Genomic DNA, 25,345 nt, shown 5'->3' on the forward strand with positions numbered 1-25,345 from the left:
GACGGCTCGCTGGGACCAAGACCCACGTGAGGCCGGGTAGTGTTCAGCTCCTCCAGGAAACGCTTAGCAGTCTCAGCAGAAGTTACCCCACAGCAGAGCCTGGAGGTTGAGGACCCTAATTCCATGCTCCAAGGGTCCCACCCCAGAGGCCACGATGCGGGAACAGCTCAGGCTCCCCGACCCCATGTCCCAGAACTCAAGGTCTGAGCAGCAAGAGTCTTAAACTGTCTTCCTTTATTTGTTTATATTTGCAATATGAAACAGAAGCTCGGCACAAACACACGCACACTCACGCCAGCCTGGGGAGAGGGAGCTGGGACAAGGTCACTTGGCAGCTGGGCTGGACCCCAGACCCTTGGGAGTAGGACGGGGATCCCAGCCAGACCCCCACCCCAGAGTCCATGGGAGATGGGGGGGTCTCAGCGAGTGCGTGAGGGCCCCAAGGGAATGTCGCTGGGGAGGCCCCCTGGGACCAGGACCCCCAGCTCCCTCCCACAGAGCTGGCTGGGCCAGGTGGAGGGTCTTTTAGCTCCCAGCCTGGGTCAAAGTGCAGGGTCCGAGGCAAGGGGATTTGGGCAAAGGCACGACCCCCACTCGGGCCCTCCCCCAAGGTGGACCTGAGCTGAAAGGCCAAGTGTGGGTGTGGGCGTCTGCACCGGAGGGTGGGTGGGCATGGTGGGAGGGGAGGGTGGGTGGCAGCCTCAGGACCCTCACCACAGCGGCCCCAGTGGGACAGGGTGAAGGTCCAAGCCACTGCCACCCAGTCCTGCTTCCTTCTGGCTCCCCGCCTACCCACTCTCTCCCCCGAGATATATATATATATATATATATATATATATATATATATATATATATATGTATATATATATATATATATATACACACACACACACATATATATATATATATATACACACATAATATATAATATAGGTCTCTCTCTCTCTCTCTTTCTCTCTATTTGACTCTATTCTAGGAGACAAAACTCCATAACTTCTTCTCTCAGTGCAAATGGGGGTGGGGTGAGGGGCCTGTCTCCCTGGCACCAGCCTCCTGGGAGTCCAGAGAGGACCTGGGGTGGGTAGGGTAGGGATGGGGTGATGGGGCAACAGGGCCACTGCGGAACCTGCCCTGCCCCCACCCGGACAGGGTCCACGTGGAGTACGGAGGATTTGGCTGCCACCACTGGGACCAGGCAGTTACCTGGGAACCGAGAGGAAGACCCACGTGAGGAGCCTGCCACCCTGTGGCCACCCCATGAAGTTCCTGCCTGCCCTGCCCCAGCCCACCCTCTGCCCCCAGCCCCACCACTCACTGGGAGCCCGGGGACGCCGGCCCTCCTGGGGCAGAGCCATTGGGCATCGGAAGTGGCTCGAGGGCCAGGGCACTGTTGGGGGAGAGGGACGACATGGGGAGGTCAGTGCCCCCTACGTAACACCAGCTGCCCTGTGAGGCTGCACCATGCTTACCTCTGGCTTCGGGGGAGCCCCAAGGACTCTGGGCTCTTCACCCCCTCCGTGGTCTGGGGGTGCTGGTGGGCCCTGGGGGCCGGGACAGAGGTAGCAGGGTCTCTGGTTGCACTGTGGGGGGACCCGTGGGGTTACTGTCACTGACACCCTCCTGGGCAGGCTCATCCCTCAGCCCCCTGCTTGTGTAAGCAGGGAAGGAGTGCACGGCTCAGGGGCGTCCCTCACATCCGAAGACCCCTGGGACCCGCCCACCGGCAGGAGCAGCTCAAGGTTAGCGGGACACGAGCTCTGCACACTCCAGCCCCCTTCTGATCCTACTGGGCCTTCCCACCCCAGGGCTGAGTGCAGGACCCTGGGATCCAGGATCCTCTCTTGTGGCCATGTGTGGGCACAGGCACAGCCCTAGACCTTCAGCTTCCCGAAGCTCTGAGGCAGTGGCACACACCTGAGGGGAGGAGGGTCCTGCAAGGGCCACGTGGATTAGCTCCAGGGCAGGGACAGCCCAGGGACCAGGCTCTACCCGCCGCCCCAGATTCTCCCCTTCTTGGCCCCCTAGTGGCTGCTCCCTAGCCAGTTACCTGTCCAAGGAGCTGGGGGCGGAGTGCGTCCCTCTGAGGGTGGCCTGGAGGTCCCCAACACTGACCAAGGCCTGGCAGGGGGCTGTGCGGAGTAGAGTGGCCCAGAGATGTGAGACGCGGCGAGCTTAACACCAGCCTCGCTCCTCAGGACCAGGTGTGGACAAGGCCAGGGGACAGCTGTGTATGGGAGGGCTGAGGGTGAGGTGGGCAGGATGGGGAGTGGGTAGAGAGCGGCTCACCCGAGGGCTCCGCTACTTTGCTGCCGTCTGTGGCTTCCTGAGGTGCTGAGGAAGGGATGGGATCCTGAGACCTAGGAGGCAAGAGAAGGAGCCTAAGGTGCAGCCCCCCCGCCGCCCTGCAGCTGGGGTCGGCGCTGGAGCTTAAGGCAACCAGGCCCTGGGCACCCACCACTAGGCCTCACCTGAGCTGCAGGGTGCTGGGGGCTGCAGGGCCAGCTGGGCTCGGGGTAGGGAGGTCCAGGGGCCCACTGCGGGGCTCCTGTGGGGCAGGGGGCCCAGAGTGCAGTTCCTCCTCCCTGCAGGCTTGGGGGCCGGTCGGGGCATCCACAGGCACTGGGTCAAAGGTTGCTGTCCAGCTGGGGCCTGGAGAGGGAGAGCAGCACAGGGGTGAGCACAGAGGCAGACAGCCAGATGCACCTGACCACGCTCGCCCCGCGCATGCACCCACCCGGAGGCTGGGGGCCGGGGCTGGGATGACAGGTGGGCCCAGCCCTGCCACGGGCCACCCGCCGGTCACCATCCTCGTCGTCCTCATCGTCCTCGTCGTCCTCGTCGTCCTCACTGTCTGTGCTGCCTCCGCTCCTGCCCCAGGGACACCTGTCAGTCAGCCACTGTGCTGGGCACCCTTCTGACCCCACCAAGGCCAGCCCCAGGCAAACGATGGGAAGGAATCAAAGGGATGGAGAGGAGGGGGCAGCAGGGAAGAGGCCCAGAGAAAGAGCCCATGTCCCATGGTGGTGGGAAGGCAGGTGGGAACTTGAGTGCCCTCTGGAAAGAGCGCGGCCAGCAGCACAGGGGCGGAAAAGTCCCGCCCAGCCCTCAGCAGGAACAGGGACACCTCCCACCCCCTGCACAGCTCTCACAGGGAAGGCTGACTCCGCACTCTTCCTCCATCCATTATAGCCTCGGAGGAGGGCAAAGTCCAGCAGCGCAGCTGCTCCAAACGTAACGGCTGAGTGTTGACTAACACGCAGACACCGTGTCCAATGGGGAACCGCTAAGCAAACGTGGATGCTGCTCCACGGTCACTGACTGCCGTGACCAGAAGGGGCTTGTCCGCACAGTGAAAACGAGCCAGACGCTTGGGTAGACAGACAGGGTAGAGGGAGCTTCCTGAACCTGGAAACCTCGGAGGGCATCTCCAGAACCCACAACCCATGTCACACTCAACAGGGAGACCCGATGTCCCCCCAGATCAGGGAAGTGATGTGGGGGCCTGCTCTTCCCACTTGGAAAGGAAGGAGCAAAACTATCTCTAACTGCAGAAAGGGTGATTTTGTATATAGAAACCTAAGGAGTCCTCTAAAACTGTTAGAAAAAGCAAGTTCTGCAAGAATGCAGGATACAAGATCAATGTGCGAGAGACTTTTATTTTTACACACTTATGACAACTTCAAAATGACTGTGAGAAAACAATCCCACTCAGGATTGTATCAAAAAGAATAAAACGCTTAGAAATAAAATTAACAAAAGCAGCATAAAACTTATACTCTGAAAACTACAAAACACTGTGAAAAGTAATGAACACCTAAATAAATGTAAAGACATCCCATGTTCATGGACTGGGAGACAAAATATTGTTAAAATAGCAACACTCCCTGAACTGCCCTATAGATTCAGGGCAATTCCTCTCAGAGTCCCAGCTGGCTTCTTTGTTGAAACTGACAAACTGATCCTAAAATTCACCTGGAATCTCAAGGAACCTGGAATGATCAACACAACTTAAAACAGAAGAACAAACTGGATGCTCACATTTCCAATTTCAGAACTCACTACGATGAAACAGTAATGAACCAGAAGACAGAGGCCAGAAATAAACACTTGCAAGTACAGTAGAAAGATTTTTGACAAAGGTGTCAAGACCATCCAGTGAGAGGGGAGTCTCTTCAACACGTGGTGCTGGGACACTGGCATTCCCACACACAGAAGAATGAGGCTGGACCCTCCCACCTCACACCACATCTAAAAAACTAGCTCAAGCTGGATCAAAAACCTAAACGTTAAAAGCTGACATTGAAAACACAGGGATGCATCACAACCTTGGATTTGGCAATGACACCCGTAAGTGCAAATCAACTTGGCAGTCACACAATGACACACCAGCGGATGGCAAGTGACACACAACCACACCCACCCGAGGGATAGGCCTCACATGTAGGAAGAGGCAAAATCTATAGGGCAAAAAGTCAGGAGAGCGTCACCCTCGGAGGGCGGCCAGCAGAAGGCACGGGGGTACAAGGATGGTTCTGCTCCCTCCTCTGGGTGCTGGCAAAGGGATGTCCACGTGTCCGGGCACTTAAGATCCGTCTACTTGTCTGTATGCTAGTCACCCGTCAATTTAAAAAGTTAAAACACTCTAACCCTCAAATCAGAAGCCACAGGGGTCAAGGTGCAGGCCCTGAATTGGTATTCACATTGGCAAGTCTATGCCACCCAAATGCATTTAGTCAGTGATTCTGGGGCCAACCAGTAAGAGAAAAAATAATGTACTTCTTGTACAAAGAGCAGGTCACAGCTTACTGACCCGCATGCTGGGACTGTGAGGGACAATCATCGTGTCTCCTTTCACTGGAATTTGGGAAAGGAGCTGACAGGACACTTACTGCCCTTTTGGGAAGAACACCTGCCCGACAGCTACCGCAGGGGAGAGGAGAGTGGGGGTGGGGGCAGATAATGGTTCCTTCGCACCTGGACCAAGCTGTACCTGAAGGACCCACCTACCGTTCCAGCCTTGCACAAGCGGTTATCCTACTCCTTTTGTAACTGAACTTATCTGAATTGGGTTTTTATCACTCACAATTGAAAGCGCCCCAAATAACAGACACACTACCTTCTCCTTATTTTTCTCACTCACTCCAGCTGATGAAAACCATTTTACATGGGCCCTGTGGCCCTGCTGTGCTGGGGAGCCTCTAGGAGGGTACTCACCGCACACCCGGGGGCTGGCCCAGGCGGGCCCCCCTGGCCAGCTGGCCGCCCTGCCAGGCACCATCCTCTCCATCAGACCCCCCTGAACCCTGGCCCTCTTCCTCGTCCTCCTCCTCATCATCGAACTGCTGGATCCGGTCCTTGTAGCATATCTCAAGCAGGTTGGCGTTAGGCTGCGGGGGCGGGGGGGGGGGCGGTGGTGGTGAGGTGAGCTGACTGCCTGCAGCCCACCCCCACCAGCAGGGGTCGGGGGCAGCACTCACGTTGTCGTCGTCGGCATTGAGGGAGAAGGTGATGTTGGCCGTCTTGTCGAAAGGCGCACTGCGGGAGAAGCACAGGGGCACTGAGGGGAGGCTCGGGCCACTTCCGCCTCTCATCCCCTTGCTGGACGACCCTCGCTCTCCTCGGGCCCTGTACCAGCGAATGCACCTCCTCGCTAAAGCTGACCTATAACCCCATATCAACTCTGGCAGCACCCTCCATCAGCGCAGATGTCTGCAGAGCGGAGTTAAGTGAGTCGCCCAAGCTGCACACCCCCAGCCGAGTGAGGTCCCACAAGGAGACGGGGTCAGGCCCCACCTAAGACTCCTGAACCTTGTTTCCTCTACCGTAAAATAAAGGACACAGAACCTAGCTGGAGAGGTTGTTTTTAGGGTCTGAGATCATATGCTGGGTGAGATTATTCGTTTTCTATGTACACACTTCCCACAGGAGACAGCTCACTGTTCACAGTGACTTTACTGGATGCAGCCTCACACGGGCCGCCCCACACAAAGCATCGCCCCAGCCCAAAGAGGGTCAGTCTGGGCCAAAAGAATCAGCCTTGGAGCTGAAACAAAAACGCTTCTGTGTGGGCCCCACTGCCAGCCCGAGGCAGGACCCGGATGGGGGCGAGTGATCCTAGGGATCACGGGGAGTGCAGTGCTCGTCATCTCCAACTTCCAGCCTTGCAGTGTCCACATCCACCCACACCCATCTCTGCTCAATTCTTTCTCTTTCAGAAGGCCTCACAGAAGTGCAATTCCTGGGTTAAGGAATTAAATCCATGCATTTTAAATACTGACACAAATTGTGGAAAGAGATTTGTCAATTTATACTCCTACCCGCAGACTGTGCAATTTTTCAACAGCCTCCTACTTGTTTTGTTTGCATCCTGCACCCCCTTTTTTTCCTGGGGCACCAGTCCATCCTTCTCCTGTTCTGTGGAAAGAGCACTTTGTATCTATGCCGAGGTCCGGGCTCCACGCCATGTGGTAGGGATCCTCCCCAGGTTGTTATCTGTCTCTCTGATTCAGGAAGTACATTAACAATCTCTGAGTGCTGACTTGGCACAGCCATCGTCCAAGCACGTGACAAATGGACTCACAATCACCACCAGGGCAGGTATTCTCATCTCCTTCACAGAGAGGGAGCAGCCCGCACGCACAGCTGGTAGGCCCAGCAACCAGAGCCCTGCGAACAGCTAATTCAGCCCTGAGATGAAAGATACTCATCCATTTTCTGTTCCAGAATGCTTCACGGCTTTACTTTTCTCTCACGTTTAAAGCTTTTAACCTCACTGGGATTTATTTTGACGGAAGAAGCAACACAATTTCATCCCAAAAGGGCAGCCGGCTAAGCTGAGGCCATTCACCGAGTGTCACCACCCCCGCCAGGAGGGGTGGTGTCTTCCTTGGCCGGTGTCCTTCCTCTCCAGGGGGCCTCCCAGCACTGGGCGCTGTGCGGGACAGAGCAGCAGCAGACACGAACCTCACTTCTGAGTCCTACAGGGTCTCTGTCTCGCTGTGGGCCCGAGAGACCACAGCTGACCCTCCCACAGTAACTGGTGAGTGCCCTGGGGTGAGTGACAGCACTGCGTCCCGGCTGCAGATGGGATCCTGAGCCCTGAGCAGAGGGTCGTCATGGCACATAACTAGGCAACACCTGAGAGGGCCCGGCATGCTGCCTGTGATGAAACAGACCAGGCCAGGGCCCTGGCCCCCACATGCAGCCCTTAAGGGGCCAGCCGGGCCTTTCTGTCACTACCCAGCTCAGGAACACCCCCACGGCACGCCCTTCGGTGACCGTTCCATTTTTTCTTGGGTGTCATGGACTCATCTTCTACTCTGACAGCACTGGCTGCGCCGGTCACTGAGCACGTCCCCCAGGAGCCTGCATGGCCCCCAGGGTCCAGTGTGAGTCCACAGGCGGTGGCTCCGCTCCCACCCCGACACAGTCTCCCCTTCAGATTCTCGCTGCCTGACCTTCCTTTCACTATCTACCCATTGCTGTCGTAAGGCTGCTCGTGAAATTGACAAAACACTAAAACTTTTAATTTTTTCTCTGTCAGCAAAAAACTTGGACAATAAAGAACGTAGTTCACGAGCGCAAGGCCAGAAGCGACTGCTGTCAGTGTTACCGTACAAACACAAATAATCAGACCTGGTCATTGAAAACCATCTCTCACGAGGCTCTGAGGCCTCCACGGGGGGAGGTAAGCCAGCTCTGAGTCTGCGAGTGTCTGTCCCACAAGCTCCGCAGCCCAGCTCTGCACAGCCAGCCCCCGTGTCCCAGGACGCCCACGCCTCCTGCCTGGTCCTCAAGAGGCGGGAAGAGGGCCCGAGGCCAGCTGCTCTCCAGGCTGAGCCCTAGCCTAGTGGGGCTAGGCGGGCAGTGGGGACACTAGGAGGATGCGGGGAGGACGGCAGGAGGAGCACGCTGCGGCAGCGCGTGCTGACTCGCCACCTCACGTCCCTCATGTCACGCGGCCGGCGGGCCCCGCCTGCCCCAGCCTTGCATGGGCCACACTCACTTTACGCTCTCCTCCTGCTCCCCGAACTCCTCGTCATTGAAGCCAAAGTGGTCGATGAAGGCTGAGGTCATGCGCTGCATCTGGAAGTCCATGAAGGCCTGCCAGGGTGCAGGGGGCAGTCAGTGCCCGGCGTCCAGAACAGCCTCCCCGCCCCGCCCCCCCACCGCCCCCACCTGCTGCAGCACTGCCTCCTCTGGGAAGTTGAACTCCTTGAGCCTGTCGTCCTCGTCGTCACTGGAGGAGTGCAGGTGGTGGGTGTTCACCTGGGCAGCGGGGGTGGGGTAGGGCAGGGGTCAGGGCCTGCGGAGCCCCCAGAGAGGACGCGCGCGAGCTGGGGCTGTGGGGAGGGGCGTCCAGGCTGGACCAGAAGGAGGAGCACCGGTGAGGGCCGACGTGGGCACGCCTGGGTGCAGGGGCCTCACCAGGTCCACGGTGTTCTTCTTGTTGGTCTCCGCCAGGGGTCCCGACACGAACACCTCCCACCGCTCCCGCTGGTCCTCTGGCAGCTCTGCTGGGGGAAGGGGGGTGTGAGGACACAAGGCCCCGGGCGCCCAGCCTCCTCCCGCCCCCGGGCCAGCCCCAGCCCTCACCCTTCAGCAGCTGCCCCAGCTGCTCGGCGTTGGGCCCCTTCTCCGAGTTCTGCGCCAGGGCGTTGGCCACCCTTGTCAAGTGGCCCATGTAGCCTTTCCGAGGGCCCCCTGCGGACCTGGGCGAGAGGGGCCGCGGCTGGACACAGACCCGCCCCGCCCGCCCAGCCCTGCCCTCCCCAGGGAAGGCCCTGACGCTCGCTCGCTCACTGCACACGGTCGTTCTCCTCCCAGGAGGTCAGGATGCGCTCCACCAGGCGGCACTGCTGCAGCAGCTGCGGGGGAGCAGCGAGGGGCTGGCGTGGGGTGGGACCACGGCTGGGCCCTGCTACCCCAGCCCACTTCCAAGCCCCTGGTCTGCCTACAAGGAGCGTGCAGCAAGTGTGCACACGCACGCTCCTCCTCTGCTCACCCAGAAATGCCCCCTGCCTGTGTGACGCCCGCTCAGCCCACCCAGCAAACCCCAGAGCCACTCCACCTGTCTCCAACTCCTGCTTGTCCACACCCCCAGTGCCCCACTGGTCAGCTCCTCCCTAGGCCCCGGGCTACAACCAGAAAGGCATCTCCACTAGCGTGGTGGCCATCACCCTGGGAGGACCCTTCCTAGTCCCCCACGACACCCACTGTCCCCCAAGGTCGCCACTCCACTCATCCCCACCCCCACACGTCACCCTCTACTTTCCAAGACTCTCGACCTAAGGAAGAGGCTGAGCTCCCAGTCCCTGGCACATGAATGGCCTGGCAGCACCCAACAGGCGAGGGGAAGGTGTGGGGCAGAGCCCACCCCCAGAGATCAAAGGGGGACCTGGGAGCCCCACTCACGTGTTTCACGACAGGGTTCTGGGCGGGTGTGTCAGAGCTGCTGTTGGAAGGAGGCCCAGAGCTCAGCATCGTGCTCACACACACCTCCACTTGGGCGTGCAAGAAATTGTTGAACACATAGTGGAAGAAGAGGTCCTGGGGGTGAGGGGCACAGGCTGGCTCAAGTGGCCCCCACCCAGTCCCCATCCTCCCCACCCAACCATCCCTCCACACAGTGCCCCCTCCGCCTCCTGCCCTTTGTCCCCTGTACCAGAAGGGTGTTGGGCACGTCCAGTGCCAGGAGCTCCTGGGTCAGGGCCGCATCGCTGGCACTCAGGGCGCTGGCCAGCAGCTTGACCACGTGCAACCGTGTGTTGCCCAGCGGTGGGGCCAGGGTGCCCCATGTCGTGCGCAGCGGCTCCAGCTGCAGGCACAGGAGAAGCTCAGTTCCTGCCCCAGCACTGCCCTGACGGCGGGGCGCCCGTGTTGCCACCCCCTCCCCCACGCACCCTACCCACCTCAGGCGGCTCTAGCAGGAGTTGGTGGAAGCGGCTGAGCCGTGGGCGCAGGGCATGCAGGGTCCCCACGCTGGACACGGCGTTGTCCAGGGTTGCCTGGGCCAGAAGCTCCAGCTGCCCATCCACGCTGCTGAAGAAGTTGTTCACAGTCACAGACTCAGACCTGCAGAGGGACGGCAGAGGGCAGAGTGAACCGCCCAGACAGCCTGTGCACATGCATGTGTGTGCACACGTCTGCACGTGTGGGCCACACCTGGGAGGGAGTGAGAAGCTGCTGCCCTTGGGAGCCCGGGATCCTGGGGGCAGTGACCCGCCCCAGCAGCCCGGATCCTAAAGACCAGCTCGAAGCTACAGGCGGTCTACTCACCCTGTTTCCTCGTCTGCCAGAAGGGAACAAGAGGACTCCCCTCCGGAACCCTAGTGACCCCCACCCCCGAACTGAAGGGTGGGGCTCCGAGGGGTCACCTGGGGAGGGAGGCCAGCCTCTCACCTGGGCCTCCTGGGCTCCAGCAGCGTCAGTAGCACCTGGATTCCACTCACGATGACGGACTGGCTCTGCTCCCCCTCCAACATGTTGCTCAGAAGCTGCTCGATCGTCTCCTGCCTGGGGCGGGGGTGGCAAGCGTCAGGGAGGAGGGCCCCCAGATGGCTCCCCCTTCCCTCTGGACTGGGCACCACCTGCAAACCCACTTCTCCAGGGTGGCCAACAGCTGGTCAGGCTCCGGGCTGTCCTGCACTTGGATCATCTGCTCCCGGCTCAGGCGGATGATGTCGCACAGGGACTGGGATGCGTTGGAATGTTGCTGGGGGAGGGGGGGGAGACAGAGATGACACCCCGGCCCCGCCCTGGTGTCAGGAAGCCCCACAAGCTGAAGACTGGGCACCCGCCCCTGAGGACAGAGGGTCACACAGACCTTGGGACACAAATGCCGAGGGAGAGAACAAAAGCACCAAACACTGGGAAGGCAGAGACGACAGAGAGAAAGGGAAACCAAAGCCGACTTCCTGGAAAAGGAGACACCCCACACAGACACCACACTATGCACAGTAGCTACAGAGGAGAACAACTTGGGCTTCCACTACCTGGAGAACAGATAAGCAACTGTGGTCTATCCACAAACTGAAACGTTCTTTGGCCTTAGAAAAGGATGAAGCGCTGACACACACTACAACGTGGATGAACACAGACAACTTGGCACTAAGGCAAAGAGGCCAGTCACAGAAGACCCTGCATCATGCAATCCGAAACGTCCAGAACAGGCAAACCCAGAGACAGAAAGCAAACTGGGTTGGTGGGGGCCCAGCAACCACGAGGGAAATGGGGAGCGGCAGCTAATGGGTACAGGATTTCCTCCGTGGAGTGATGAAAAATACTCTAAAGTCAACATGGCAAGGGCTGCACAACCCAGTGAATATACTAAAAGCCACTGAATCCTATATTTTAAATGGGTGAGTTAAACTTTATGTAATAAAGTTTATGTAATAAAGTTGTTGCAAGATAAACAAAGAAAACCATAAGCAGAGCTCTGAGTCTAACCCAACAGGTGCTTCCAGGGCCCACCCACACAGACCCCCGGCCCATGCAGACCAACCAGGCCAGGGCCACACTTCAGAGCCCCTCACAGATGCCCTGCCACCTGGCTCATGGCAGATACCCCTAGTCCCTCTGCCACAAAGGCCTGGACAGTCAACACTCTCCCAGGCCAGGCACTGGCTGAGTGCCTGGTGCTGACTATCTGCGCCTGTGGACCTCTGCCTACAAGCCAGTGGGCCGGGCGGACAGACTCAGGGCTCCTGCATGGCTTCTTTGAAGGACAGGCAGAGCTGATCCAGGCACAAGAGACAGGAAGAGCCACCAGGCCACAGAGCCAGCAACAGAGGGGAGGAGGAGAGGGGCCCCTGAGAAGGGCAGCAGCGAGGGGCCAGGGCCAAAGGACCCCCTTCAGAGCCCTGACCCCTCAAGGGATGATGGGCCAAGTTCCTGAGAAACGTTCCATGTGTGTACACCCATTTTCTGTTCTCAGCAGGAGCCCCCCGCTCAAATACACACAGTTCCAAATGCTTCCTTTTCTCATCAACTCGTTTAAGAAGGGAGTGGAGGGACAAGTTGGTGTGGGGCGGAGGCTGGAAACATCAGGTGGGCGGGCTGCACTCACATTGTCGTCCTTCGATGGGTGGATCTGCTCGATGAGCCGCTGGACAATCTTCTCCTCATTGAGCCACTGGGGGCGAGAAGGTGGAGCTCTGCTCACTGACCCCGCTCCTGCCGCCCGCCCCTGCCCAGCTGCCCCGCTGCAGCCCCTCAGCACTCACATTGACCACGTCCTGCCTCAGCTGCGGCCGCTCCACGCAGGTGAGGAGGCGCAGCAGGAGGTCCATGATGGCCGAGGTGCCGATGTGCTGCAGCAGCAGGTCCACAAAATCGTCCTTCTTCCGCAGGAAGGACACGAGCTGGGGACACAGGGACTGGCACGTCAGCGCAGGACCCGGCCCCACGCCCACCCGCCCACCCTCCTCGGGGCCCCAGGCACCTGGTCGGTCTTGCGGTTGATGAGGACGCCCATGACCTTGCTGAAGAAGCTGGCCAGCAGCGGGTTGAGTTTGCCGCTGCTCTGCAGGAAGCCGTAAAGCCGGTGCAGGAGGGACTCGTCCGCACCCAGTGCGTCGTTGATCTGGGGCACGTCCGACGTCAGGATCTCACAGGCCACGCTGGGGTACCTGACACACCCAGAAAGGGCCGGGGAGGGCACGGTGGGGGCGGAGGCCAAACCACCCCGCCTCCCAGTCGCAGCCCATTCATGCTCCCCACCCCCCAAGGCAGCATCCAGCCTCCTGAGCCTGGACCTGACCCCCTATCAACACCTGTCCCTCTAGTCCCTCTACCCCCAACCCTCCAGTCTGACCCAGGCCCAGCCCCGATGACCCTTCTAAAATCCAACCTCATCCCCTCACCTCCTTGTACAGACAGGGAGAGGACTGCCCCACCCAGTTTGCCACCCAGGGCCCTGGGGGACCACAACCTTCTCCAGCTCTGCCCCATAAACTATAAGGCCTCTGGGAAGCGGGTTCCTTGAGGCACGGCAGGGACCCCAGGGGCAGCTCGGCACAGGTGTCAGAATGAAGGCTCCCTGCTACTATGAGCAAAAGCCCAGTCCACGGGGCCACTGGACACACTCAAGGGGGTACAGAGGCCGGGCGAACAAAGCAAAGAAGGGAGAAGACACACGTGGGGGCAGGTAAGTGACAGATGAACACTGGGGGACACAGGGGACACTCTGCTGGCCCCCCAGAGGTCCCCACTGTGCACCAGACCCCAAAGCAGCTGGCAGCACCTCACAGACCCCCACTTCACAAAGGGCAAAGTGAGGAGAAGCAGTCACCCACTCCCCATGTGGCTCAAGACCTCCGGGGACACAAGATGCAGAGCTCGTAAGGACCACCTGTGTGTCTATAGTGTGAGGGGCCAGGGAGAGGGCGACACCAGGGAACCAAGAGGATTGTCCAGGACAGACTGAGCAGGGCTCAAGAAGGGCAGCAAAGGGACTTCTCTGGTGGTGCAGTGGTTAAGAATCCGCCTGCCAATGCAGGGGACACGGGTTTGAGCCCTGGTCTGGGAAGATCCCACATGCCGCGGAGTAACTAAGCCCATGCTTAGTTACAGCGGCAACAAGAGAAGCCACTGCAACGAAGAGTAGCACCTGCACCCGCTCGCCGCAACTAGAGAAAGCCCGCACACAGCTATGAAGACCCAACACAGCCAAAAATAAATAAATAAATAAAAAAGAAGGGCAGCAGAGACCAGGGCAGACAGAAGCCTCCCGTCATGGAGACGATTCCTACTGACCCTCAACAGGGCCCTGTCCTCTTCGCCCACCCTCTCTGGCACACCCGAGGGCCCTATGGTGGGAGGGAAGGGCAGAAGAGCATGGGGGAGGGGGCACAGGCACACCCTTAGCACCTGGCGTCACACTGGGCACTGGGGACGTGGGGGGTGAGGGGGCAGGCCTCACGCTGCCCATCCTCCAAAAAGGGAACAAAAATCCAACTGAATAAACCATGGAAATAAAGTGGGGGTGGGGTGCGGGCCAATGAAACACACTGCCCAAACACAGCACCCCTAACAGCTGGGGAAGGGTCCTCGGGTTCGTTCTGCCCATCCCTCCGTCTGGGAAGTCCCGTAACAAAAACGGGAGTCAACAATGTCCACAGCAAGTCGGGGTGTCCCACTGTGGGGGACCGACAGGGCGGGGCTCACTTGTAGCGCAGCCGCTCCTCGCCGCTGGCCGGCGGCTCCTGGGTGACCCAGGCCACCATGGCCTGCAGGTGTGGCGGCTGCAGCAGAAAGTCCAGCAGCTTTCGGTTGACGACCTTGCATTCCTGCAGCACGTCCTCCTCGTCCAGCAGCTCGGGCAGGCTCAGGTCCTCCCGCTCCAGCAGCGTGTCGAGGTGCGAGCTTGTGTGCAGGTCAAACTTCCAAAACATGGCGCCCTGCGGGCAGGGGCTGTCACACGTGGGGTCCGACCCCGCCCGCTTCCCTCCACCTCCCAGCCTACGAGGACCACCCTATGGGCGACTGTTCTGTCCACTGCCGAGCCCCCAGGCCTGGGGAAGACCCCCGGGTGCGACCACACACAGGCCCCGTGGAAAACAGCCCCGACGCTGTGCACGGAGCTACCATGATCCTGTCCCCCGCAGGGCCTGTGTCCACTGTCCCCACATCTAGGCTGGAACTGTGCTCATCCTGGAACCTCTGGCATCAGACTCGCTTCAATCTGCATTGCCGAACAAATTAAAATGCCCCATGACAGCCAGCACGGTTGCCATCCAGCCCAGCAATCTCTGTGCTGTGTGCAGGGTGTGGGGTAGGGGCAGAGAGAGGAAGGTCTGCGACGTCTCCAGGCTGTGGCCGCTGCCTGGACACTACACACACACACACTCCAAGCCCCCGTACCCAGTGCCATGACAAGAAGAGGAAAAGTTTGAGGGGAGGGGGTGGCAGCTCCCAGAACAGCCGCTGCCCAGGGCCAAAAGGAACCAGGACGGGGAACCACCTTAGCAGGAAGGACGGAAAGCCAGCGCCCAGCACTGGAGGATGGCAGCTCACTGGCCAGCACTGGAGACCCTGTACGCCTGGCTGTGGCCCACCCCACCCGGCATTGGCCTTAGGGCCATCTCGGGTGCAGCACTGACCAGGTGCCAGGCGGGTCCAAGCCCTCGACCAGCAGGGATTTGGCTGCTCCTCTGAAGATTTCTATAGGCTCCCAGCGTCGACCACCGGGTAGAGACCCGCCCTGAGCTGGCCGCCAGTTCCCAGGTCACTTGCTGCCCACTCAGGTTCCCTATGCACCGGGTGCTGTGCCTATGGCCCTCGGGAGGGGCTGTGGTCACCCCACTGTACGGGCAACCACACCCGGGTAAGCTGGGCCCCCCGAGCACCGTGCAGGCGCTGACCAGAGCTCACACACGTCAGCCACCTCGTGGAGACCACCTGAAGCAGAGACCACTGAAGACAGACCCAGAGACCAGGATGCCCCTCCCGGAACCTCCCAGATGCACTCGCCAGTCCCTCTCCTACAAAGCCCTCCCTCACCGTTTCTGGTCCACACCATCCCAACCACGGAGAGCATGCCTGCCAGACGGGGCACCAGCCCAGGGGAGAAAGACGCTCGACTCGGGAAGCAGCTGGGGCTGAAAGCGGGGCAGAGCTGGGTGGCACGTGTGGCCGCGGGCAGGCGACTGGCCTTCTGCCCCTCGGTTCCTTCAAGACGCCACCAGCATCCAGCTCTCCCTTCCAGCCTCCTCAGGAGCCTCACTTATCTCCTCCCAGCCCTCAGGGTGACTTCTCAGTGACTGGGAACAAGTGGCTCTAAATCTGCAATCCCTGCCGGGACTCATGTCAGTTCCTAAGCCCTGGCCACCTACGGCTGAAGGTGGAGTGGACGAGCCATGACCTCGGGAGACAGCAGCAGACACCGACCCCAGACAGTGGGTGGACAAAGGGGGCACTTGAGGGCCCCCAGTCCCACAGGCCTCATGGGTCCTGTCCGACAGCATGCCGGGACCACCCCCTTAGCCCTGCACCCCACCCCACTCAGGACGCTTTTCTGAAACACAAACGTGAGCACCTCATGCTTGCTCCCCCCAGGAGACCCTGAGGTGGCTCCCCTGTCTCCGCACGAAGACCCCGAGGGCCCCTGACCATCTCCTGGCGCTCCCCACCCAGGAGCTCCTGCTCTTCAGCACTCACCGTCCCAGTCCTGTCTGAGTATGTGCACCAGGCTTTTCACACCTGCCACCCCCTTGGCCGACCCACCTCCATGTGTGTGCCGAGCCCAGGCCACGTCCCCTGGTACCACCCTTCCCCGAGCAAGCTCTAGCCTGGCTGCTCACATGTCGCCCCGCGACTGCCCTTTCAGGGCGCATCTCCTTCAGAGCCTGCAGCCCCCTGAGAAGCCTCTTGTGTGACGTCACTGCCTCCAGCCCTAGGCCTCTGGTTCTGCGGGAATGGGGGCATACTGCAGACAACACGCCAGACACATGAAGTGGACAAACCACGTTAGCTGCACCCCTGACACCGTTCCCAGGCCCACACAGCCATTATCTCAATCCACCCTCACAATCGCCCCCAAGGAAAGAACCGATGGCCCCATTTTACAGCTGTGGAAACTGAAGTACACCGAGGTCTGGGGGCTGGTGAACTGTGGAGATGGCACCCAAACCCCAGGAGGTAATTTCTCAGGGTGCAGGGCCTCATCCCATTAACTGGTGCCCAGCCACTGCCAATGAACACTCATAAATAAGTGAGTGAGCTCAGGCCCGAGGTGGCTGCCAGCACTGGCTCTGCCCTGGCTACGGCCTTCCCTAACCTGGCTCTCACCAGCTGACACCCTCAAGGAGCTGAAGGCCAGCTCTTTCCTGGTCCCTGCGGGGCTTAGCGAAACGCTCAGCCTCGAGTCTAGCACTTACTCAGTGGACATCTCTGAGTTCAGGGAGGAAGGCTGGGCCAGATCCCTCACAGCCTGTACAGCCCTTATGCTGAATGTGCCCTGATAGGATGGTGGACAACGCAGAGAGAACCTTCCTTGCTGGGCTGCTGTGAGCACCCTGGACAGCACCTAGCACGGTACCTGGAATGCAATATGTGCTCAGAAACCCTGCTCCTGAGGCAGGAAGCTGACATACCTGTCAGGGAATCAGTAAGGGGACCCGCTCCCACCCTGTCTCCCCCAGCTGCCACCCTCAGAGGCTCCCTATAAACCAGTCACAGGTCGGGTGGGGTGGGGTAGGGGTGACCACCAGGGCAGGCACGCTGGGGATGGGAGGAAGGAGAGTGGGCTGAACCCGGTGCCGAACGTGGGTCCCTGTGTCGGAGTGAGGACCACTGCTCCAAAAGGAAATCAAGGCAGCACCCCCCGCTCTGCAAGTGCTCAGAGACCTGCCTTTGCACGAGGGCAATTCCCCGCTTCTGCCCAGTTCCCAGACCTCTGAGGGACTCTTCCACCATCCTCTTCACTTCAAGACACAGCCGGGCCTGAATGGGTTTCCTGAGCTAGGTGGACCTGGGACCAGAATCACTTCAAGGGGCAGCCACTGCTGGGCCCAAGGGACAAGGAGCTCGCCATGGCGAGAACACCACCTCTTTCTACATCACAGACTTGTGCGGCGATAAGGAGACCAGAGAGGTCAAAAGGCCACCCAGGTGGCATGAACAAAGCCAATCACCAAAGACTACATCGTATATTTCCATTTACATGAAACATCCAGAAAAGGCAAATCCATAGAGACAGAAAGCGGATTAGTGGTTTTCAGGAGATGGTGGACATGGGGGGTGGGGGGAAGAACTGCTAGCGGGTATGGGGTTTCCTTTTGGGGAAACGATGTTCTCAAAAAAAAAGTTCTAAAACCAATTGTATACAGCTTTATTTGTCAACGATACCTCAGTTTAAAAAATCCATTGTAGGACTTCCCTAGTGGCACAGTGGTTAAGAATCCACCTGCCAATGCAGGGGACATGGGTTTCAGCCCTGGTCCAGGAAGATCCCACATGCCGCAGAGCAACTAAGCCCGTGCGCCACAACTACTGAAGCCCACGCGCTCTAGGGCCTGTGTGCCGCAACTACTGAGCCCATGCTCCACAACAAGAGAAGCCACCGCAGTGAGAAGCCTGCACACTGCAACGAAGAGCAGCCCCCGCTCGCCACAACTAGAGAAAGCCCGCACGCAGCAATGAAGACCCAACGCAGCCAAAAAAAAAAAAAAAAAGAAATAACTGGTTAAGCCACAAAATGTCTGGATTAGGATATACTGTCAAAATGGAAAGGAATAAAAAAGTCTATAAGAATCATTAAAATTTGAAAAAAAAATCCATTGTGGTGACTGATGATTACATAACTCTGAATAGACCAGAAACTGTTTAATTGTGCACTTTAAATGAATAAGTCACATATGGTGTATGAATTACATCTCAACCAAACCAGTTATCAAAAACAAACAAAACCAAAGCTGCCTGAGGCTGCTGTGACAGGGCCAGGCCTTGGCCTTGCTCTGCATCCAAGACACCCCGAACTGACAAGCCGCCAGGGCAGAGCCGAGGCTGAGGCGTGAAGGCTCCACCTCGGGAGCACACCCAGGTCCCCCCTCACTGCCAAGGCTGTCCCTGAGCTAAGCAGGCCCCACAGAGCTGGGGGACAGGGCCCTGCAACCCCTTCAGAGAACCTGTGCACCTGCATGGCACTGTATCTCTAATCAAGACGACTAGGTACAGCACTGCTATTATTCCAATTTGATAGCTGAGGAGATGGGGACCCGCAGGGGTCCAGCCACAGCAGAACCGGGACTCAGTGCCCTCTCCAGAGCACAGGAGGAAATTCTCAAGGCTGAGGCACGCCCACACACTTCCAAAGCATCTGGAGACGCGGCACAGGCTACGCTCCTCCCACCCCACCCCTCCCACCTGCTTCGGACAGCAGGTAGGACTTCCCTCCCAAAGCTGGCTTGCCAGAGAATGGAGAATGGAGAGCGGGTGCGGTGCGGAGGGCTGGGGGGTGTGGACTCCAGCGGCCTCAGAAACCAGGTGGCCCCTTAACTCTCAGAACCTCAGGTCCCTCCTCTGAAAATCAGAGAAGGCTGCAAAGATCAGATGCAGTCGAGTGGTAGTCAGAGTCCTACAAACATCAGGTCTCAAGCTCTACGCAGAACAGAGATGCAGATACAGGAGAAGTGGAAATAAGAAAACAGAGAAAAACACTTTCCCCCGCCACAAACTCTCAATTCACTCTAGCCTCAAGTCCTGACAGTCAATCCCACCTTCACTTAATGGAACTTCCTGGAAGCCCTGGGAACTGGACAGGAGAGGTGGGTTTCATTCTTACTCTCTAAGGGGGTGAATATGGGCAGGCACTTGGCATCCAAATGCCTTGTTTCCTCATCTGTGAAATGGGGGCACAGCCATCAGGAAGGGCCATTTTATGAGAACAGCAGGGTCAGGCCAGTGGTCCTGATACAGCAGGTGCTCAGCAGGTGTTGGCCTTTCCTATCTGTCCCTGAGGCCAGGCTAGAGCCTGGACACTTCTGAGCAGGAGGGAAGGAACAGCCACTACCCAGGGTGACGGCGCTAAAAACAGAAGACCTGAGGAAATGCCCCATTTGCCTGAGTGCCCGAGGTCACTCAAGTGCTCTGGTGGGCGCCATACACCCCGCCACCCCCACTCGTTGCAACTTTTAGTGAACTTCAAGAAAACGGAAGTGACTACCTACTGGTTTTTAGCGACCGTTTGAAAACCATGACTCTGGCTGCAAACGGAAGAAGGGGAAACTGTAAATGAGACAGGAAGCCATTAAAAACGAAAACTACCTCTCTCTCTGCCAGCTCTGCACCATCGCCCCAGGTTTCCTGCTTTGCTGCGTTGTTCTCAGGCCTCCGACACCAGCTGCCCCTCTCAGGAGCCTGCCAGCCCCTGGCCCTGCCTGGGCTCAGACAGGGCCCGACTACAGCTCCCACAGAGCGTCCCCACTGCCGCTGCTGCCACTGTCCGTCCAAACACAGCCCCGCCTGCAAGGGAGCCCGTGGGCTGATCCTTTATCTGCCACCCCTTTCTCGCCTGCCCTGGCCCTGAAGCACCCGGAAGTGGAGGTCAAGTGTGAAGAGGCCTCTGGGAGGGCCTTGGGGAGGCCACCTGAGATGCCCAGAGACTCCAACATTGGGAGAAGCCAGCTCAGGCCTGCTGCCGCTGCTGCCCTCAGCCACCACAGGCCAACAGGCCCCTAAAGAGACAGCGGCCAGGCAAGCCGCAGGAGGGGAGAACCTGCTGCTGGTTGGCCAGCCCCCAGCCCCTTGCAGGGCCCAGCAGGTCAGAGGACAGCAAGACCACCACCCTCTAACTGCCCCCCGTCCGTCAGCTCTCAGCCAAATCTGAAATGTAATGGGGGTGGGGGACTTCCAATTCCAGGAAGGGGACAATGGACAACAGCAGGACCCAACACAGACCCGGCAAGGTAAGTGGCGGGACATCCATTTGGAAGTAGGGGCCGCAGAAGCCAGAGGAGAGGGACCTGGCCAAGGCCACACGGGACGATGGGCTGGAACTTTCCTGTGGCTCATCCTTCCCATGGGGGGCTGGGGGAGTGGGGAGGCAGCAGTTAGGGGCAACACCTCCCACCACTCTGGCCCTAGACCACACCTGCCCAGGGGAGGTGGCAGCTCTGGTCCAATCCCAGAGGACGGAACAATTAGGAAACAGAAGAGAATGGGATACCCGGCCAAGGACTGAGGAGGGGCCCGAAAGCTCCCATTCAGTGCCATCTCCTGGATGGGTTCAAAGGGGAAAAGAGCAACGAATAGATTTTGAAATAGCTCTTGGAAATCAGAGGGCAGGAGTGAGTGTTATAGGGTGATCCAAAGTCAGAAAGGCCTGAGTTCCAATCTGCCTCTCCAAATTCCAATCTCTGGGGCCTTAGACCAGACCTCACTCCACTAAGCCTCAGTCTCCTCCCTGAGAGACACCTCGCGGCCACTGTAAGATGGCCCTTCCCATGGGAAGATCCACAAAACCAGTGTTCGGGGGAAACCATGGTGCAGCCTGCAAAGGAAGGTGTGTCCCCACCCCCCAGGTACTGAGCCTGCCCAAGCTCCCTTTCGGAGCCCGGCAATGCGGGGAAGGCTTCTGGTTTCCACCAGGGCGTCCAGGCCTCTCTCACCTCATCTCTTGCTGCAACCCGCATGGCGCTCAACACTCCCGCCACACCTGACTGCTCGGCTGCTCCCTCTGCCTTCCCTCCAGCTCTCTGGGCCTGACTAGCTAGCTCCTCGTGGGTCCTTCAGGCTTCAGCACAGACACCACTTCCCCCAGGAAGCCTCCCCTGACTGCGTTAGAGGCCTTCTCCACACTTGCACAGCTCCCGTGGTCACACTACGATGGCATCCAAGCGCTCTGCGACAGAACTTGCCTATTCGGTCGCCTGCCTCCCGCAGCAAGATGCCAGTTTCCCGGGACCTAGCATAAGGCCAAGCCCACAGCTAGAGATACTTCTCTTCTTTAATTTATTTTATTGAAGCCTAGTTGATTTACAATGCTGTAGTAATTTCTGCCGTACGGCAAAGTGACTCAGTTATACATACATACACATTCTACTTCATATTCTTTCCCATTATGGTTTATCCCAGGATACTGAATATAGTTCCCTGTGTTATACAATAGGGCCTTGTTGTTTCTGAGATACTTCTTGAACTGATGAAAACTGGAGTCCAGAGGGAAAAGGTGACCTGCTATGGTCACCTGGCCATGGATCCTGAAAAAACACTGGGTGGGTGGGTGGGTTGGGGGGAGACCAGCAGATTCTCCTTTACTGGAAAGAACAGTAGGTATCCCAACAAAACTAACTACTAAAAACACAAAAGTAAATGAAAGTACACAACTCAGAACATACAGCCGCTCACAGTAGCAAGAAAGCAAATAAGCCACAAGGATACAACACCCAAGCAAGAAAGCAGTTTCTCCACTGCAGCACTACTGACAGCTGGGCTGGAAAACACCGTGTTGTGGGGGGCTGTCTTCTGCACTGGAGGGGGTCGAGCAGCATCCCTGGCCTCCACCCACTAGATGCCAGTAGCATCCCCTGAGCTGTAACAACTAAAAATGTCTCCCACCATTAGTAAACGTCCCCTGGGGGATACCATCGCTCCCCACCCCCGAGTTGAGAACCACTGCAATGGATAATCCCAAACTAAATAATAACCCTAAAAGCTCCCCATCCTGATGCACTTCCTGTGCCTTGCTTTCTGCTACAGGCTTCTACAAACAGCACGCTGAATCCCCAGAACCACCCTATGAGGACAGCACTGACGTCAGTGCCACTCTACACCCCACTGAAGTTTCTTCTTTACAATTCTGAAGCCCGTCCCACACCTGACAACACATCTTCCTTTCCAGAAACATCCTGCCTTTCAGGCTGGTGTTACCGGTAACAACTGTGTCCTCGGCACTGACGTACAGGTATGTAAAACATCCAGCAAGAAAGACCCTAACCGGGTCACGTTCAAGGGCCTGGACAAGCAGCCTGACCAAGGTATTCCGCCCGCGCGCCCAGCACATCTGCACCGCAGGTGCGCAGACTACTCCTGGGTTCCCACCTTCACACATCTGCACGTGCTGTTCCTTCCACCCAGAAGGCCCTTCTTCCCACTTTCCATCTGTCAACTCCTACTCACCCTTCCTAGATTGAAAAAGCCACCCGCTGAGCCAGTCTCACCAGTCCCTCTGCTCTGTGGCCTCCACAACACCCTGAGTTATCTCTGTCACTACACCAGCAACGGTGACTGTCCGGCTCTGCCTTTGTTTCCCCCGGGCAGGGCCTGGGCTGCTCCCTCCCTCCCTCTGTGCCCTCAGCCGGCCTCACCTCACAGACAGGGGACGGAGTGGTGGCTGCTCCACAGAAGCCTGGCTCCCTGCCCTCCTCACAGCCCGACACAGCAGGGCGCGGAGCCACGGCCAGGGTGAAAGCCTGACTACTCTAGTGTCCTGAGCCCAGGGTGAGAGGCAGAGCCCAGAGTCTACGAAGCAGGCATGGAAGGCGCGGGTGAGGCAGAGAGAGGGAGGGCAAGGGGTGTCCTGGGGAAGGGTCCGCGGGGGAGTGGGCCAGAGGGGAAGGGAGTGGGGCTGGAAGCCCAGGGGCTTAGGGGGGTCAGAGGGGGAAGACACTAAAAACTACAGGGGGCACCCGTGGAATCACAGGAGGTGAGGAGGGGGGAGGCAGGACACGAGGTGAGGGAGGGGAAGGTGGAAAAGAGACACTGAGGCAGGGGAATGGGCCTGAGAGGGGAAGGAAGGGTGGTCTGGAGGAGGAGAGACTAGGAGACGTGGGGGGCTGAGGGGGAGAGAGACAGGAGACTTGGGGGGCTGAGAGGGAGTCAGGAGACTAGGGGGGCGGAAGGGGAGAGACTAGGAGACTTGGGGGGCTGAGGGGGAGAGACAAGAGACTAGGGGGGCTGAGGGGGAGAGACAGGAGACTGGGGGGGCTGAGGGGGAGAGACAGGAGACTAGGGGGGCTGAGGGGGAGAGACAGGAGACTTGGGGGGCTGAGAGGGAGAGACTAGGAGACTTGGGGGCTGAGGGGGAGAGAGACTAGGAGACTGGGGGGCTGAAGGGGAGAGAGACAGGAGACTTGGGGGGCTGAGGGGGAGAGACAGGAGACTAGGGGGCCTCAGGGGGAGAGAGACAGGAGACTAGGGTGGCTGAGGGGGAGAGACTAGGCGACCTGGGGCGCTGAGAGGGACAGACCGGGGGTGGGGAGCCCCCACGGACGAGGGACAGGGTTCGAAGGAGAAGGGGTGAAGAGACTCGAGGGATACCTGGGCGGGGCACTCGGGGGAGGGGAGGGTGACTCGGGTGCTTGGACTGCGGGGAGACTCCCGGTACGGCCCGCTCACCTGCGCGGGGGGGCGGCGGCTCCTCGCACTCGGGGCTCATCGGGGCGCCCCCCCCGCCCCGCCGCCGGCGGCTCCGGCCCCTCCTCAGGAAGCCGGTATGTAGGGGCGACGGGCGGCGGCGGGGTCTCGCCCTGGCGCCGGGGCTCGCGCAAGCGTCTCGGGCCTAGGGGGGCCCTTGCGCGCCGAGTTCCAGAGTTTCGGGGGTCAGTGCCGGCCGGGTGGGGCGGGGGTCCAGGGCCCGCAGGCGAGGTGTCTGAGGGAGGTTGGCGGGGTCGCGAGGCCCACGTAGGCCCTCAGCTGGGAAGTCGCCCCGGTTTCCCCTGCCCGGCGCGCCCTGCGGAAAAGCAAGGGCCGGTCACAGAAGGCGTCCTACTCCGCAGGCCGAACAGGCCGCAGTGCTGAGCAACGGCTGACGGAAGCCGAGGCCCACTTCCTCCACCGCCCCCTTCCCCACACCGGCGAGGCTCCCGGGCTTTGCAGTCGGCTTCAGGGCCTCAGACGCCCGGCTCCGTCCGCCACTATCCCACAATCCCCTGAGAACGGAGGCACGCAGGAGGCCCCGCCCTCCCGCCGCCGACTCGGTGCGCAGGTGTGCGGAGGCCACGCGCCCGAGCCCTACAGTGCGCATGCGCGCTGGGCCAGTCGCTGCGGAGCACGCCCTGCTAGAACAGCTGCGCCGCAGAAGTGCTTGCGCCGATATGTGCCAACGGTCTCTTCCTAAGAAAACCCAGGCAACCCAGTGCGCAGGCCCCACTGCACACTAGGGCATCGTTTCTCTGCGACTCCGTTCCAAAGTCCACAGGAAATCCTGCTCCTGAATTTCTCTATCCCCTCGCTCCCTTTGGATATCCACTTGCTGTTCTGTCTCCTCCAATCACATTCCTGCTTCGCCTCCAGGGTCGGCTCCTGAGCAATCCATCTCGGCTTTTCTCTCCAACCCCGGCCAGGAGCTTTTTGTCCCGCTGCAATCTTTCTCGACGCCTTCCTCCTCTGTGCCTTGGGCTGACTTCAGTCCCACTTCTAGGCCTTTGCCCAGGCCGTGTCTTTACTGTTGCCAGCCGCTGCACCAAGTATCCTCTAACAACATCGACTGGAAGGGTTCTCCTAGACTTTGTGTCCATGTTCTTTAAGGTCCCATCTTGCTCTGATCCTCAGTTTCCTCAATTTTCATACCCCTCTCTTGCCATGTTACAGGCCTTCTGTAAGAATCAGCGCTGTAAGTGCGTGTAAGGAATCGGCATTTAAAAATTTTTTTAACTCGCAGATTTACCTTTTCCATTTCAGGGACATTTTCACTGAATCCTATTTTAGTTGTTTGTTCTCTATTTCAAGGATGTCAGTTATGCATTTGTGCTTAACATCTGTTAGCTTCTCTGTAATTGCTTTAATCTTTGTCATTTCTACCTGCATCTGCTGATTACCACATGTCAATAATTTCATTTTAAAGCTGTGTCTCCTCTGCTCCTTGCTATTTCCAGTGTATTTGTTGCATGTGATGTTCTTAGCTACT

General features: G+C 58.9%; 1 protein-coding gene across 4 annotated transcripts; it reads right to left on the reverse strand.

The window, feature by feature from the left end:
- Positions 1 to 125: 125 nt before the first annotated feature.
- On the reverse strand, positions 126 to 24,383 carry PPP6R1 (protein phosphatase 6 regulatory subunit 1; the record flags this gene model as incomplete). Of its 4 annotated transcripts, XM_079908373.1 has the most annotated exons (25): positions 23,836 to 24,383; positions 14,587 to 14,683; positions 14,167 to 14,399; positions 12,443 to 12,629; positions 12,225 to 12,362; positions 12,068 to 12,133; positions 10,602 to 10,714; positions 10,402 to 10,515; positions 9,912 to 10,074; positions 9,665 to 9,817; positions 9,415 to 9,549; positions 8,803 to 8,867; positions 8,596 to 8,711; positions 8,428 to 8,513; positions 8,179 to 8,268; positions 8,006 to 8,103; positions 5,478 to 5,535; positions 5,215 to 5,387; positions 2,735 to 2,868; positions 2,469 to 2,649; positions 2,287 to 2,357; positions 2,048 to 2,129; positions 1,470 to 1,580; positions 1,316 to 1,387; positions 126 to 1,203 (listed from the first exon to the last, which is right to left on the reverse strand). In XM_079908373.1, exons 2-25 carry the CDS (start codon positions 14,587 to 14,589, stop codon positions 1,200 to 1,202), a joined length of 2,646 nt encoding a protein of 881 aa, XP_079764499.1. In that variant the 5' UTR covers positions 14,590 to 14,683; positions 23,836 to 24,383. The 4 variants fall into 4 exon arrangements, with proteins under 4 accessions (XP_079764499.1, XP_079764501.1, XP_079764498.1 ...); XM_079908375.1 differs by lacking the exon at positions 1,316 to 1,387; XM_079908372.1 differs by lacking the exon at positions 126 to 1,203 and having other exon boundaries at positions 1,312 to 1,387.
- Between the last annotated feature and the right edge of the window lie 962 nt (positions 24,384 to 25,345).

This window comes from Stenella coeruleoalba (genome assembly GCF_951394435.1).
Source record: "Stenella coeruleoalba genome assembly, chromosome: 20".
Classification (NCBI taxonomy): domain Eukaryota; kingdom Metazoa; phylum Chordata; class Mammalia; order Artiodactyla; family Delphinidae; genus Stenella; species Stenella coeruleoalba.